The sequence below is a fragment of the Homalodisca vitripennis genome, chromosome 3, assembly GCF_021130785.1.
Source record: "Homalodisca vitripennis isolate AUS2020 chromosome 3, UT_GWSS_2.1, whole genome shotgun sequence".
NCBI lineage: Eukaryota > Metazoa > Arthropoda > Insecta > Hemiptera > Cicadellidae > Homalodisca > Homalodisca vitripennis.
In genome coordinates, this window is record NC_060209.1 from 113,549,412 (window position 1) to 113,564,620 (window position 15,209).

Sequence of the window (15,209 nt, forward strand, 5' to 3'; positions counted from 1 at the left end):
TACAAAAATGAGTTGAAAGAATATTAAAAATATTTATTTCAACATTGTTGTTTTGTACTTAAATTCATGTAGTGTCATATACATAGTACGATCATGTGAAGAAGGAAATTTAATGGAGTAGCTTACTGGAATCCACAGTTCGTTATTGTTATCCATATAAATAATAATAAATTAATATTAAAGGGGTAGAATGGATGAATATCCATATTTGCAGTTGCGACCTACATGGATCACAGATGCACGTGTATTGGCAAAAAGCGATGTAGAGAACAGGGTTCGGCCTTTTTAGTTTACAGCAATTGTATCTTTTATTCATGTTTCTAAGGGTTACCTTTTTAAATATTGTCAAAATTGGATAAAAATATAAAATATGACACTCCAATATAATTAATCTCACAGAACAATTAGTTTGTTAATATACTTACAAGCACATAAGTGTCAGTATGAATCTTCTTTTACGATGCCACCTTAGGAATAATAGTTGGCACATATTGTTTGATTCACACTGCAGAAGTAACAGTAAGTAACACAATGTATTACTGTTGGTTTTTTAATATTAAAGTAAAGTGCAACTGTACAGAAAAATTGGAAAATTTGTATTCGTGTAAAGTTGTAAAGTTTCAACATTACAATATGTACTATAATGTTGGGTAGTACGGCTTCTGTAAATTGAACCCTAAGGGTCCGCAAAGTCAAAAGGAGAGTTTAATTAGAGTAAAAAAATGAGGTTGCTGAACCATATAATAGACTTGTTAACGTCTGCCTTCGAACTGTTTTTGCCACAAAAGGACAAAAGAGTTCCATTTATTAACATAAATTACTAATTATTTCATTATCCATAACGACGTTTGTGATAAAGAGCATTCAGTTCCTTCCACTACAATAAAATTATAACTAACATATTTATATGTATAAAAATCCAAAAAGTTCATCATAGAATTCTTATGTTTGAAATAACACTTTTTTAAACCACTTTTCTTTACATGGTTTTGCTTTTTATATAAATTGAATAGTAAATCCTATCACAATACTATTTTCAAAAGAAAATATATGTGTGAGATTGACAGCTGATGTTATCACGTCAACTTCACCAACTCGCTGTATAATTTATTCATAGTTAAGGAACGTTAAAGATTAAATAACACCATTTATAGTTACAATATTATCAAAACAGAGATTTTGTGTTTAGTTATACATGTGGATATTTTGCTTTTGAACTACAATAAAACTACTGCTCTTGAATATTTTTAAATGTTTTCATATTTGCTAATTTTAATTTCAAACGCAAAATTAATTTGCAAAATTATTTTATTACAAATGAAGTGTGTTAATTTTATCCAAACCAGTTTTAACGGTTCAAGAGTATGTATCTGCAAGAAAAGTTTCTCTCTGAGTTTTGTATCCATTGTGAAATTAATCTGGCTACTTTTTAAAATGGCGTCGGCTGAACTCAGGGATTCTGAAGGCACTGGTGAACCTGGGATCAACAGGTCACGTGGTTCATACATTATGTACGGCGCGAGGTACGTGCGACTGGCGGAATGTGGACTACCTCTTACCTCAGGTGACCCCTGGTTAGGGGACTGCCGTGGCCGCCTGGTCGGTAATGGGATACTCTCTTGCATTATACATACTATTTAAGGTGTGCTCTGTGAAAAGCATTTTGTAAACGGTTTCAAACTAAAATATGTAGTCCTATACTATTCCTTTAGTAGAAGTACTATTGATTGTGTTTATAGCAGGAAAGAAACACTTCAATTAAATCGTATAAATAAAAATAAATCGCAAAATGTGTTGTTAAGCGCTAATTTTGAGTACGGTTGGACCAATAAGGCTAGTCCTTTGTGTAAATTATTCATTGAAATTCGAAGAATGTTTAAATATAAAGAGAATAAGTAAAAAAGTTACCTAGAATAATTTTGAATTGAGAAAAAAAATAGTAACATTTGCTTTTCATAAACCGAATTTAACTGACACTACACAACAAGTGACACTTTCAGCCAAAGTTCGACAAATTTTCTGAAACGTCTGTTTACATTGAAATTTTGTAAAATATTAAGTGTACAGTGCTTCATCAGTAGTATAATGTAGATAGCAAATAAAAAGTTAATATCAAAAGTTTGTCTTACATGGCGCCACCGATGAATTTTTAGATTTTAAATTGTTCATTGTAAAAATACTATTTAAGGTGTGCTCTGTGAAAAGCATTTTGTAAACGGTTTCAAACTAAAATATGTTGTCCTATAATATTCCTTTAGTAGAAGTACTATTGATTGTGTTTAGCAGCAGAAAAGAAACACTTCAATTAAATCGTATAAATAAAAATAAATCGCAAAATGTGTTGTTAAGCGCTAATTTTGAGTACGGTTGGACCAATAAGGCTAGTCCTTTGTGTAAATTATTCATTGAAATTCGAAGAATGTTTAAATATAAAGAGAATAAGTGAAAAAAGTTACCTAGAATAATTTTGAATTGAGAAAAAAATAGTAACATTTGCTTTTCATAAACCGAATTTAACTGACACTACACAACAATTGACACTTTCAGCCAAAGTTCGACAAATGTTCTGAAACGCCTGTTTACATTGAAATTTTGTAAAATATTAAGTGTACAGTGCTTCATCAGTAGTATAATGTAGATAGCAAATAAAAAGTTAATATCAAAAGTTTGTCTTACATGGCGCCACCGATGAATTTTTAAATTTTAATTCATTGTAAATACTATTTAAACACTGTTATAAAAAACTGTGAATCTTTTCACTTAAGAATAATACAACATACCCTTATACATTTTCAAGCTAAAAAAATATAATTTTCAAAACAATACCGCTAAGCGAAGAACCAATGCTTAATTACCCATTTTTTATAATAATTTATATGAAAAACATTTAAGAATATTACATATTATGAAATGTGTGTAACATTTATATTCACACGATGTTTGAATGTTTTGTAAAACTCTCGCCGACTGACTGAGAGGTTGCAAGAAGTGCTGCCGACTCAGTCAAGTGTGGAGCACAAGGTTAAGCCACGTCCACGATAATATCTCCCCTAAGCCTACTGTCAAGATGTTGTCTAAAGGGTTGTGCTCACTGCAACACTTCTGCTGTCTCTTCGCACGAACTTATAATTGTTAGTATAGTAACATGTATAACAATTCAAAAATAAGACTATGTTAAAATTTAAAGAAATCATGTTCTACATAACATATATTTAGTGAACGTATATTTTTAATAGTACCTTGTTTTATGAAATTTTTTTTATGAAGAACTTAAGTTTTTAGCATTTATAATCCCACTAACAAAACTGCATTGTTTACCAAGTTGAGCTACCTATCCGGTAATTTTACCATTGAAGGAATACCAATCAGATTTTATCACCCCTCTAATGCTCCTCAATCCACCACCTAAAATGATGTGGTAGTCACTTAGTCACTTACAGTGTTTTATCGTAATAAATATCGAAATTAAAATACTAAGTCGATAAATCATTTTATATACAATATGAGTTTTACTACTATATAAGAAATGAGGATACTATATAAGAAATATGAAACATATTAATATAACTATAATATATTACACTATGTAGATTGGTTGGTTCATCTGTCTGTCAGACCACACGATATCTCGAAAATGACCTAACCTAGAGACATCTATATAGACAATGTAGATAGTAATCATGGTGTCCGTTACTCCATGGGATTAAACTGAGCGTTAACAATAATGTTTACAGTGGTCTCATGATGATACAAGCGATAAAATCACAGAAAAAATAAAGATGTAAACAACAGAATACTATTATATGAGAGTGTTACTCATGAGTCTGACACAATTTCTCTTTTGCCTTACGTAGGATGTAAAACTTTATGTTGTGTATAACTAGTGCAGTCATTGAAGCGAAAAATACGGTCTTACCTCCGAATGTTTTTACTGTGAACAGATTTGCATGAAATTTTGGAATTAGGCTCATCTTACCCTTACATTCAAAAGTGAAAATGATCTGAACTCCGCCTATTATTTTTAAGGGGACAAAAAACAACCCCTTGTAAACAACACCTTAATGGAAAAATTGACATTGAGCCATTTTATCGCTAGAAAACATGTCTAATAGTAAGTGGTGAAATTGTAAAGTGTTTTCTAACACAATTACCTCATATTAAAACCATTTTCAACCCCTTGAAAATCTTACAACCCTTGCAAACAACCCCTAAATTGAAAATATCACAAAAAAATACTTTGGTATGACATAAAAAGATGTAAGTATAGAGTAAGAAGAGTATAGAACATTTTATATTCTCTATAATAATTATCAAATTTTTAACCCCCTTTAAACCCTTGAAAACTACCCCTTGATAAAAAATTGTTAAAATTTTTTTGATAAAATGAAAAGGATTTAAATATTATTCCACACTTTCGAAAATGATTATCATATTCTTTAGATTTTATACCCTTGAAACTACCCCTAAATTAAAACAGTAAATATATATGATTACATATTTAAAAATAATTTAATTTAGAGTAAAAAATTGCCATTTATTGAATATAAAATATTTAATCAAATGTGTATATATATATATATATATATATATATATATATATATATTATATGTACATACATATAAGAACGTTGGTATGTATTCATGCCTACGTTTCCAAAATATATGAGCCATATTATGTATATAGATACACATTACAATAGTTTTGGGTCTCTATTATACTGCGTACTTTCACATTGCTCCAAATATTCACACTCCGAAATGATCAGTTACTAAGTAGAAAAATATGATAAGTTTTTGGACGATAACTCCTTCAATTTTCATGCTATCACAATTTATAAAAAAAACCATTGTAAAGGTAATTAAGAGAGCTACAACATCCTTCATTGCAATATATAGTAAAAAAACCTTTTTCCAAAACGGTGAAGGGTTAAAGGGCTTAAGAGAGGCTGTGATTGCGCTGCCACGCGCTCTATAAACAATCATATCTCCGTCAATTTTTGTTTGACATAAAAAAAACCAAATTGTTTGTCAGAAAAAATACCTAAATTTTTTATCCCTGCACTTTTATACGTATCTGTCTTCATTTTTTAGATATTATGAAAAAAGGTGGTTTTTTTTAAATTATAATTTTTTTTAATCGTGACTTTTTTGAAAAATATGTGTCCTGAAGCAGCAAAACTGATACAATCTATCAAAATCTTCATAACAATGTTAATTCTAGGCGGAAAACGATTAATTTTAATTTTGGTGGAAATGGTACTTATGAAACCCATTGATTTAAAAGAAAAAACATTACATGCTCCTCTTATTTGCAATACAACTCACTTATTTTACGTGCAAAAGACTTTTAATAGTGCTCATTTTAAAGCTTATTTCAAGCACTACAAAATCCTTTTTTATTAGAATGCCTAAAATGCATCTGCTCGCCACTAGATGGCATTAACCACAACGATTAAATTTCAGACAAAATAAAAAACGGCTTTGATCTTTAATATCTAGCTTAATATTGTACTTAGAATACTTTATAAAAAACCAAATTGTTTATTTTTTTACCTGCTACAATTTTGTTTCTATAACATTTTCGATAAAACGTATATTTTTGGAGATATTTGCAAAAACCGATGAAAAACGTGAAAAAATTGCGAATTTTCAATTCCCAATAACTTGAAAAATATTGGATTTTTCGAAAAACTTTATGGATGATTTTATGCTTAAAATTAGGCTTTCTATCGATATCCGAGGTTATTTTGAAAAAGGAAAACATTCACCCCCGAGAAGGGGTGGCAACCACCCCCAGGGTGGTTGCGGAGTTCAAATAATTTTCACTTTTGAAGTTAAGGGTAAGATAACCAAATTCCAAAATTGTATGCGATTCGGTTCACAGTAAAAAAATTCGGAGCAATAATGCTTCAATGACTGCACTAAACTGTCTGTTTGTCTTTCCGTAGGAAATCTCAATAAAGAGTTTTTGATGACTAATTGAAAAATATACCTCAGAGTCAGTGTAAGTCGTGACGCAATAAAAAAACTCTAACGCCAGTTGTACTCTGCTAGTGATATTTTGATCATATCGTGTTTTGTACTATTGAAACTCACATAACTGTACTTAAATTATATATAAAAAATACCATATCTAATATTTTATGGAAGCTAACGTTTTGAAGCAATTTCTATGACGTTTGTTTGTCATTTTCATGTTTATAAAGAATTGTGAATGTCAGCTTTTTAGAATTGTTTTTTAAATAATAACATTTCATTATTATTAACAGTTATCCATACTTCCTCAAAATTTAATGCAGGATACAATGGTAATAATACAGTTCTACAAAATGTATAGAAATGTTATAGAAATTTTACATTTTGTAAAAAATTTACATGTTTTTATTCAAAAACTAAAAAGAATTTTCTCTGGGTGTGTGTGAGTAATACAAACGTTTGATTATTATTGTATTGTCACCCAAAAAATTAATATAGGTCGTTGCCACCCTGTATATGCTAGCGCCACTGACAGGCAAACGGTCCAAGGTGTCGGACTTTGTATATCAGTTAGAGATAGCACAGTTTCAATTCCTTATCTGTGGCTATAGCATTTTTTTATCAGTAATGTCGATCTTTTATATTACCAGTTCTCCCCTTGTTCTGTTTGGTCATCCTAGGACAGGCCAGTGGTCCACTACGATGGTGAGAATTAGGTCAAGAGGGGAATTGGCCTCTTATTTTTAATAAAAATAATGGTTTGACTTCAGTAGGAATATAGTTATTTAAATCAAGGTGTTTGCCGCTTGATCTAGTTGGGGCGATACACGAAATGTGGAGATATTTCCTTACCTTGTTATAGATATAATCTGATTGATTGATGACCGCGTGCGTGGTGCTGTGACAGTTACCTAATTGTTGGAAGACTAGAGGGATAGTCCCTGTCGCGATAAGATCTCCCCCAGACCTCCCTTAGATCCATCCCCTACTCACACGTCGGCGTGGGTCGACCGAGACACATAGCAGACAGTTTACTGTACTCTAGCTAAACTATTCCTTAACTGTGTGTGATGTTGAAGTGTCAAATTGGGTCACGTAATTAATAATAGCTCTAGTAATTGTATTAAACCAAAATATATTTGTTACTAACAGTACACATTTCCACAAAGGAAATTACTGAAGTGCCTATGTACAGAAACTATATATAACATAACTAAAAGAGCGAACTACTTTTAACTGCTCGATAACTTAACAAAACTACTGCATTTAAAATTGGATTTCTTGATAGTAGTCATGTCCTCAGCACCTACTTACAACCTCAATGCCTAGTTTCTACTTCCTTTAGTTGCCTTGTTCAACTGATCGATTGGGTGTAAGATTTAAAATAAAAAGAAACAAATTAACAATAATTTACCTTATTCCCTTGCAGGACACATTTGCTTAAGCTTATCAGATTACAAGATTACTTGTGTTTTACCTCGAGTTTCAATGAACTATTTCAAAGATTGTTTTCAAATGGAAAGTAAAGATTTAAAATTAAAAGCTCAATCCATTATTCTTTACTCAATACAGTGCATTCATGAATCCAAATGTCATACACCTTATAATACAATACAACCGTTTAAATGTTACAGACAATTGGAAGGAAAGAACATAAATTGTATTTATCTGATGTTGCGTACTGTTTTTTCGAAGATTTAAAACAAATTTAAACCTATAATATTGCTTTTCCTGTAATTTCCTATACTATAAAATATCTCTAAACCAAGGGACAAGAAAATAAATGAATGTAATAAATTTACTTCAAAACTAAATTTTGAATGAGAAAATTACGATGGTTGCCATATATTTCTACTCCAGTGGTGCTATTTATAATTCTTTATATTGTATAAGATTGGTTTTGGTTTTTTATTTAACTACTATTTTTCATTTTAAACGAATGTATACTAGTTGTCCAAATATATTGTATATGTAGGTACTGCAGTTCTATATAGAGTGATCTTGAGAACTTATGAAAATGTACAGCACATTATTGGGTCTGTCTCAGTCGAGAGTAAACTGCGCCCATTTGAAGCGGAATAGTACGTCAAAGAACTTGAAGGTTTAATTTCCTTCTTAAACCTTCATTTCAAACTTGTACTCATATAAAAGTTGTTAGTAATTAGACAACATTCTAATGTTCAAGTTGTTTGCTCTTTAGAAAATATATTTTCTTCTACATTATACTTCTTTTGGAAAAATTAGAGCGAAAGGATAAAATACTGTACACAAAGGTGATTCAATACAAACAAGAAAAGCTTGATAACGCCCTTTCCCTAGATAATTTCCTTGTTTGTGTCAGTTGAATCATGTAGTGGTTGCTTTGACTGTACTTCCTTCTTCGTAGAGATTCGAATATTTATTTGGTCCTGTTTTGGTACAATTTTATTTCATTGAGGCTTTAAATATGAAATATCATTGAAAACATACTTTCACAGGAAAATAAACCCGTGTTGGGTCCATTTTATTGTGTGTTGATTTTTTTGTTGAACTTCCTGGTTCATGGAATTTTTTTATATAGTTGGTGTTTTTTTTTTTTTTTTGCCTGCATGTTGGTGTGTTTTGAACACTATTTTACCCAGATCTTGATAATGTGCTATCACTTCATTTGCGCTCTCATTTTAAATAATACAGCTATCAGAGAGACAGGAATAATTTTGACACCAAGTATAGTAATTATAAGTTTTTATTCTAATTCCTATTCATACCTATTCTTAATCTGGGATGAATTATCACAATGTATTATACAATTCATCTGTAAATCTCATTCAGAGAAGTAATTACATAGTTACTATATGTAATTTCATTGAGGACTTGTTTATCAATGTAAAGTTCCAAATACTAAGACAGTGTTATTGTCTTTAAGTTTAAGGGAAATTTTATTGACAGTTGAATTATCTGGTATAACATGTTAGGCCTTTAAAAAATATAAAACATTGAATAATTTGGTAATTACATTTAGTAATAAATAAATATGCAAGAATATAGTTAAAACGATTTTTAGTAAATTGAAGTGTTTATCAAATTGCAAGATTGCACTGAAATAATATTTGTGACAGTTAAAGATACTAATTATATATCTGTCAATTGTATTTTCTAATATGTATTTGTTGATGTATTATTGTCTGTGTATTGTTCAGGAGAAACCTGTGATTGTTAAATTTGCATAAACAGATGTCCCTTTGTTATTATGAATTTCCTCTCAAATAATAATTTATAATTTGAATAATTGAACTAATTTACAAAGAATAAATATCTCATAGTATTAAACTAGGGGAAATGGATCGGAAGGCGTAAACAAAATGCAGAGATGTCTTGTAAAAAATATTTATTGATTGATTCCTATGTACACAGTACATATACATTACATTTGTACATTGTTACATTCCTACTAAGACACGAACATCTCCTTTACAGTTATTGTACAACAATCTACAAATACTATACTAATATGTTCAGTTACATAGAGCAACTTTGTTATCTCTTTGTCATAAATAAAGACCTACAAAATCATTCACAAATAAATAATATAAAAATCTATTACACTATGCACATATATTGACTCTATAAAAGAAATACAAAAATATTTTATGGATTAGGCATCATTAAAGAACCAACTCAATCAATTCCGGTTCAATTGAACAAGTCTGGAACATTGTCACCTTCGTTTGGCAGTCATCTACCTGAGGAACTACTTTATCAAACTTTAAATTCTTACACTATTTTAAAACTGTTAAATGATTCACGCTAACTGCACCATCTTGTTTGGACTTGCAAAATTCTAAGAATCTAAAACGATAACCAACATTTAATACGAGTCTTGCCAAAGAAACATGTATTCCTGTTTGAATGAACGTATGTTACATTGTTTTATAAAACGTATCTATCACTCCTCAATTTTTAAAGGTATATAAAAATATTAGTACTATTTTAAAATTAAAAAATTCAAACCCTAATAATAAATATGGGCAAAACTTCTAATAGCTATACTTCACTTTAAGTGTTCTGCCTTCTGTAGCTATTAGGATATAGTCCAGTATAACCGCTGTGATTACATAAAGATATACATAATTTCCCACTTCCTGATTACCTGCAACCTACACTGAATCTATACTGCGACCATGTACATTAAATCGTTTTACATACCTTAACCTAGGATATAGTTAGAAATGTACAGCTTGTCCATAATACATACAGTTAAATTATTATGTACCAAGATAAATTCGTGAAGAGGTATTCTCGTTGTATTACTTTACACAAGAAATTATTATAGCAGTTCATTTAGGAAAATGTAGCGAAAAATAATAAGAAACCCAAAGAATATTTACTATAGTTAGGAACTTTAGTGTTTTATATGAGTAATCCATGAGTACTGTCAGTAACTGAAACAGTTATGAAGTTTATATTTCATTATACAAAATTATTACTGAAGAAAAATTTGTTTTTAAATATTAGCATGATCAAAATTAGTATCAGGGATGTAAAATCTCTCAGCATTTCTGGAAAAGCGATCTACATTATCGACCGCTACAATACGTGTCTACAAACAGCCTCTTGTACCAGAAAATTGCGTTGTAAGCGAGACCTCAATAGGTACTCCCTCGGACACATTATCGTTGGCTTCACGTTATCATTATCAATTAATGATGACTATGTCCACCAGTTAGGCCGCTAGTCTAGAGCCAAGGCCCAAGCTGTTTCTCGATGAGCGCCGCTGCATCACTCCGACCCATCACCCTCAGGATGTTCACCAAGTCAGTGACGGCCGTCGGTTCCCGGTGCCTGGCTTCCCACAAGTCCAGGATGTGTTCTGTGGGACTCGGCTTCGTTGCAAAGTAGTTTAAGTATCTGAAATATTCATGAACATCGTACTTGAAAATGTTTAACTCATGAAACCAGATGTTTGGCAAAATAAAGTATTAGTTTGTGGCAAAGATGCTTTCTTACCATCTCCATCCTGTCCTAGGGTAGGCGTGTGTTGTGGCTGAAATGTTCTACTTCTACAGAAAATACGTAGCTGAAGAAATGGATTGAAGCCAAAACAGGTCATAACGCAAAAATCGACAAGAGCTTACGCCCATGTTGTGTTTGCAACTACAATTGTCGAAAAGCGGTCCGGTCAAACTCACTTAAGTAACGGATCCCAAATGGGTAAATGATCTCTGACAGAGCCAATTAACTAACGGATCTCAAACGGCAACCGAAGTCTTTCAGAAAAAAAACCTTTTCGCGAGCGAGTTACTCGAAGCAAAGTCGGAAAAAATGTAAACTCAGTTTGCGTGATCCTTTTTTCGTTCTTTCGGAGCTCAACAGTTGACAAAATATCTAATGGTCTTTAAAAATTGTCGTCCTCAGCTAGTACTGCTCAACATCGTCGTACTTGAAAGATCATTACTCATTAAACATGGCATTTGGAAAAGAACGAAAATAGGATCACGGAAACTGGGTTTAAGCTTTTCCCATTTCAACGTAAGTCGGTTACCCGTTTGGGATCTGTCAATCAAGTGAGTAAGTCCCAAAATGAGATGAGTTCCCTTTTTGGGATCCGTGAGTTTGACCAAACCCCATCTTGACAACAGTTGTAAACAAAACTGTGAGCATAAGCTCTTTGTCGATTTTGCGTTGTGACCTGTTTCGGCGTCAATTCGCCTTTTCAGATAAGAATTGTGTGCAGAGGTAACAGATTTCAGCAACAACACACGTCTACCTCAGGACAGGATGGAAATAACTTTGCCGGAAACATGCAGATTTATATTATATTCTACTAGACTTCATTATTTTATGTAATAGGTTTGATCAAACGAAGTCAGTTTGTAAACAAATTGCACACTAACAGTCACTTTATAATCTTGTCATATGGAGATATGGGACTTGCGCTGGCTTAGCGAAATAAATTCATGGAAAGGCCTATTTTGAAAATGAGAAGTACGTATTTTACAGAAATTATATTTGAGCGTCCAAGAGAGACAGGGCAAAAGATTGTAAGTGATCTTTTATCAACGTAATTATTAATCATAACCGAAAGTATAATTAATTGTTAAGACTAATTTGGTTTGTATTTGTATTCCTCATCTAAATAACCAATACTCTGGGTTGAGTTGCACTATGGACAAAGCGTGATAGCTATCATACATTGGCAAAAACAATTGATATAACCTGAGATAACTTGATCGGTCGATATAACGCCCCGGCACGCTGCCCAACAGTAGTTTTTCCTTATGTGACCAAGGACAAAGGTCTTCAACATCTCTCTCTATCTCGGGGTAAAGATTCCCAGTCGTTCAAAATGTAATCCGTCTTGTTCTCTTTCTTTATCTCGGTGTTTCGTTTCGCCCTGGACAGATGTGGGTCCTTTTCTAATCACTTGTCCTCCCGATGCCAGAGACTGTTGTTGTGAAGTATTTCTGCAATTTAGTGGTTATCACAACGCTTGGGCTCCGAGTCAACCTCGTGAAGGCCCCTCCGGAGGATATGACAACGTCGTACCGGCCAACGCGCCTTACCTGTGAGAGCCGTACTGCCCAATGCGCCTTACCTGTGAGAGCGACGTTGAGTGCCATCGTTCCTTACAAAGTTTCCCTCTCATATATGTCTCTCTTATTTCAGTTTCTTATTACTACATTATTTAGTAATCTTACGCCCCTATCCGGAAAAACCAATCAAGCTTTTATGACTACCATTTTACTGAACCAATTTTAAAGTTAAATGTTTTTATATTAATTTAACTGTGTGTATTAGCGTACTGTAAGCCTTCACAAGTTTTAGTATCAATTGTGAATTACACATATTTGGAATGGCGTACTCTTGTAAAAGATTGCTCTATCGTCATATTTTTCTGTCTGATTTTCTCAAATGTATTATTTTACGAATCCTGCTAATTAACGATATAATCGTAATATTCTTTATTGTTTCATTGAACAAGATAACTGGGGTCTACTTATGTAAGAGCGTACACGAAAGCAATTTGTACAGGAAGTAAAGGACAGAAGGCAATACCTGTCGATGTTGAGTCTCTGAGCTAACATCCGCCAGTCGTTACATGAGGTGTTGGGCGGGTCTAGACATTGACTTAACTGCCTCCTCAGCGTTCTGCCGAACCTGCAACATTAACCCAAGTCGATATGGTCAAACACACCAATGGATAACGTCAGCTTAGATAACGTCAAAGTCAAAGTGTAAGGGTGCATTTGATTGTATTACCTCACATAAGGTAATGCCATACATAGTAATAATGAAATCACAGAGAAAAAATTACGTAGAAATATAATAGGTTAAAACTTGCCATTATTTACGAATTATTAGGTATAAACTTACTTGAATGGTTTTGTGTCACAGGTAGTCACACTGGAGCCACATCCACTACTGCTTGTAACAGTTCGACATCCTTGCGGACCCTGTGTAAACAGATAACAGATGATCCTTAAGAGTTAGTTAGTTTAGTTAGTTATCATTAACATGAACGGAACTCACATTACAGTCTGAAGTATTGCAGAGTTAGTGATTATGTAGATTACGACTCATAACTATCACTCCTCAGTATTCTGAGGACGATATCAATGAACTATGACTTTAAAACTTCACGTTAGTTTATTTTATTTAAAAACTTTAACAATCATGCTGAAAACTGACAATAATAGAAACAGTCCGTGATCAACTTACGAAGGAAGAACTGGTGGAGTCAGAGGAGAGATCGGAGTTGACTCTGAAGACGAGCCTCTGGGAGTGGCAGCCGTTCTGACTGACGAGGACACGGAAGGACACAGAAGGTGCCATGCGCTCGGTCCGCTCGAGGGTAAAGGAACAGTGCAAGTGGTTCTGGCTAGAAGTCCACACGTGTTGGAACGGTACCTCCTAGCACAGTAAATTTTTGTTAGTTTACTCAATTCCAAACAAGTAGTTATTCTTTTATACAATAATTTGAACAATGTTTATGATAATCGTGGTAAATTCCCAATTAAGACATTTTTGCACTGCAACTTAATGTAAATAGTCAATTATAAATGGTTAAATGAAGATTTTAAAACTTTAAATACGTACTAAAATATCAATAGATGAACAAGATAAATATTAGTGGTGTCGGATACAAAATAGGATTGTATATACCTGATAATCAGCTTGTAGCTTGCTTCTCCAGCCAGGACTGATGTCCTCGAGACTTAAACATAGATTGGCACCTCCTTCTTGGAACAGTAGTGATTTAGTTTTGTCCATCAAACATCCACGGTGTTGCTTCTCCATTTGCACCACACCCTGATTGAAACCATCAAAAAGTTAGTAATAAAGAACACAATATTAAACTCAATTCCATTAAAAATACAATAAAGCATTTAATTTAGGAATGTTCAAACATTCCACTCACCTCCAAAGCCGCCTGTGTATCCTCCAGGATGTACACGCGCACGCCGTAGTCAAGGGGTTGAGGGGAGAGCGGTAGGGGTGCGAAGACCGCCAGCCTTAGAATTTTGAAAGGTCTCTCGACAGAAGTGTTGCTTGCCTCTCCAACTAACACGAACCTCGTCAACCGCTCGGTCATCAAGAACAGATGTCGCTCGTCCAGTTGGGCAAACACTGGCGTGTTGATAGTCTCCTCCTCTATCGTGACCACCTCCTGTACATTGATTACTCAGGTAAAATCCGGAGTTATGACATGATAGAATAATCATAAACAGCTCGCATTGGAGTTTGAAAGTAAATTGAAGGTAACCTACATGCCAGACAGGGTTGAGATCGAGGGGCGTGTCTGATCCCCACAGAGCTATCCTCCAGTGACCGTGACTCAGGCTGGCACAGTGCTGCATGCTGAGGATTGCGGGCTTCTTCAGTGTGACGTTGGCTGGACCTGTCAGCACTACGGGACTGAGCTGTGTCATTCCCTCTGTCATAGAAACACACAAGATTGTTCAACGATTAAAATAAAGTGGAAACAAGTTATATATTAAATGATTTGAAAGGTATTTGAGTCAGTAAATTAGTGTGGTCCCAAAAGTTCTTTTCAGTCTATGCGTCTCCACACTATTTACAGAGCAATTTTACAGTGGAAAGATTTACAATATTAAAACTAAATTCCGTATATTGAATACTAAGGTACAGCCGGAAGTTTGAATTTTTACACTACCCTTTACACGGAGAAGTATAACTATGACGCTGGAAAAGCTGCAGAAGGCAATTATTACAAAAGCCGGAAATAGATACTC

The 15,209-nt window shown here is 33.2% G+C and overlaps 1 protein-coding gene across 2 annotated transcripts in view; it reads right to left on the bottom strand.

Annotated features, from left to right (window-relative positions):
* Positions 1-9,326: 9,326 nt before the first annotated feature.
* The window catches only part of LOC124357329 (netrin receptor UNC5C-like), an 89,750-nt gene continuing 83,867 nt past the window's right edge, over positions 9,327-15,209 (bottom strand). For both annotated transcript variants that reach the window (XM_046809017.1, XM_046809016.1), the window contains 7 exons: positions 14,724-14,890; positions 14,375-14,623; positions 14,119-14,265; positions 13,675-13,866; positions 13,330-13,409; positions 13,012-13,113; positions 9,327-10,863 (listed from right to left, as the gene is read on the bottom strand). In XM_046809017.1, the coding sequence (XP_046664973.1) occupies positions 10,692-10,863; positions 13,012-13,113; positions 13,330-13,409; positions 13,675-13,866; positions 14,119-14,265; positions 14,375-14,623; positions 14,724-14,890 (1,109 nt within the window). In that variant the 3' untranslated portion in view covers positions 9,327-10,691. The remainder of the gene's footprint in view (positions 10,864-13,011; positions 13,114-13,329; positions 13,410-13,674; positions 13,867-14,118; positions 14,266-14,374; positions 14,624-14,723; positions 14,891-15,209) is intronic.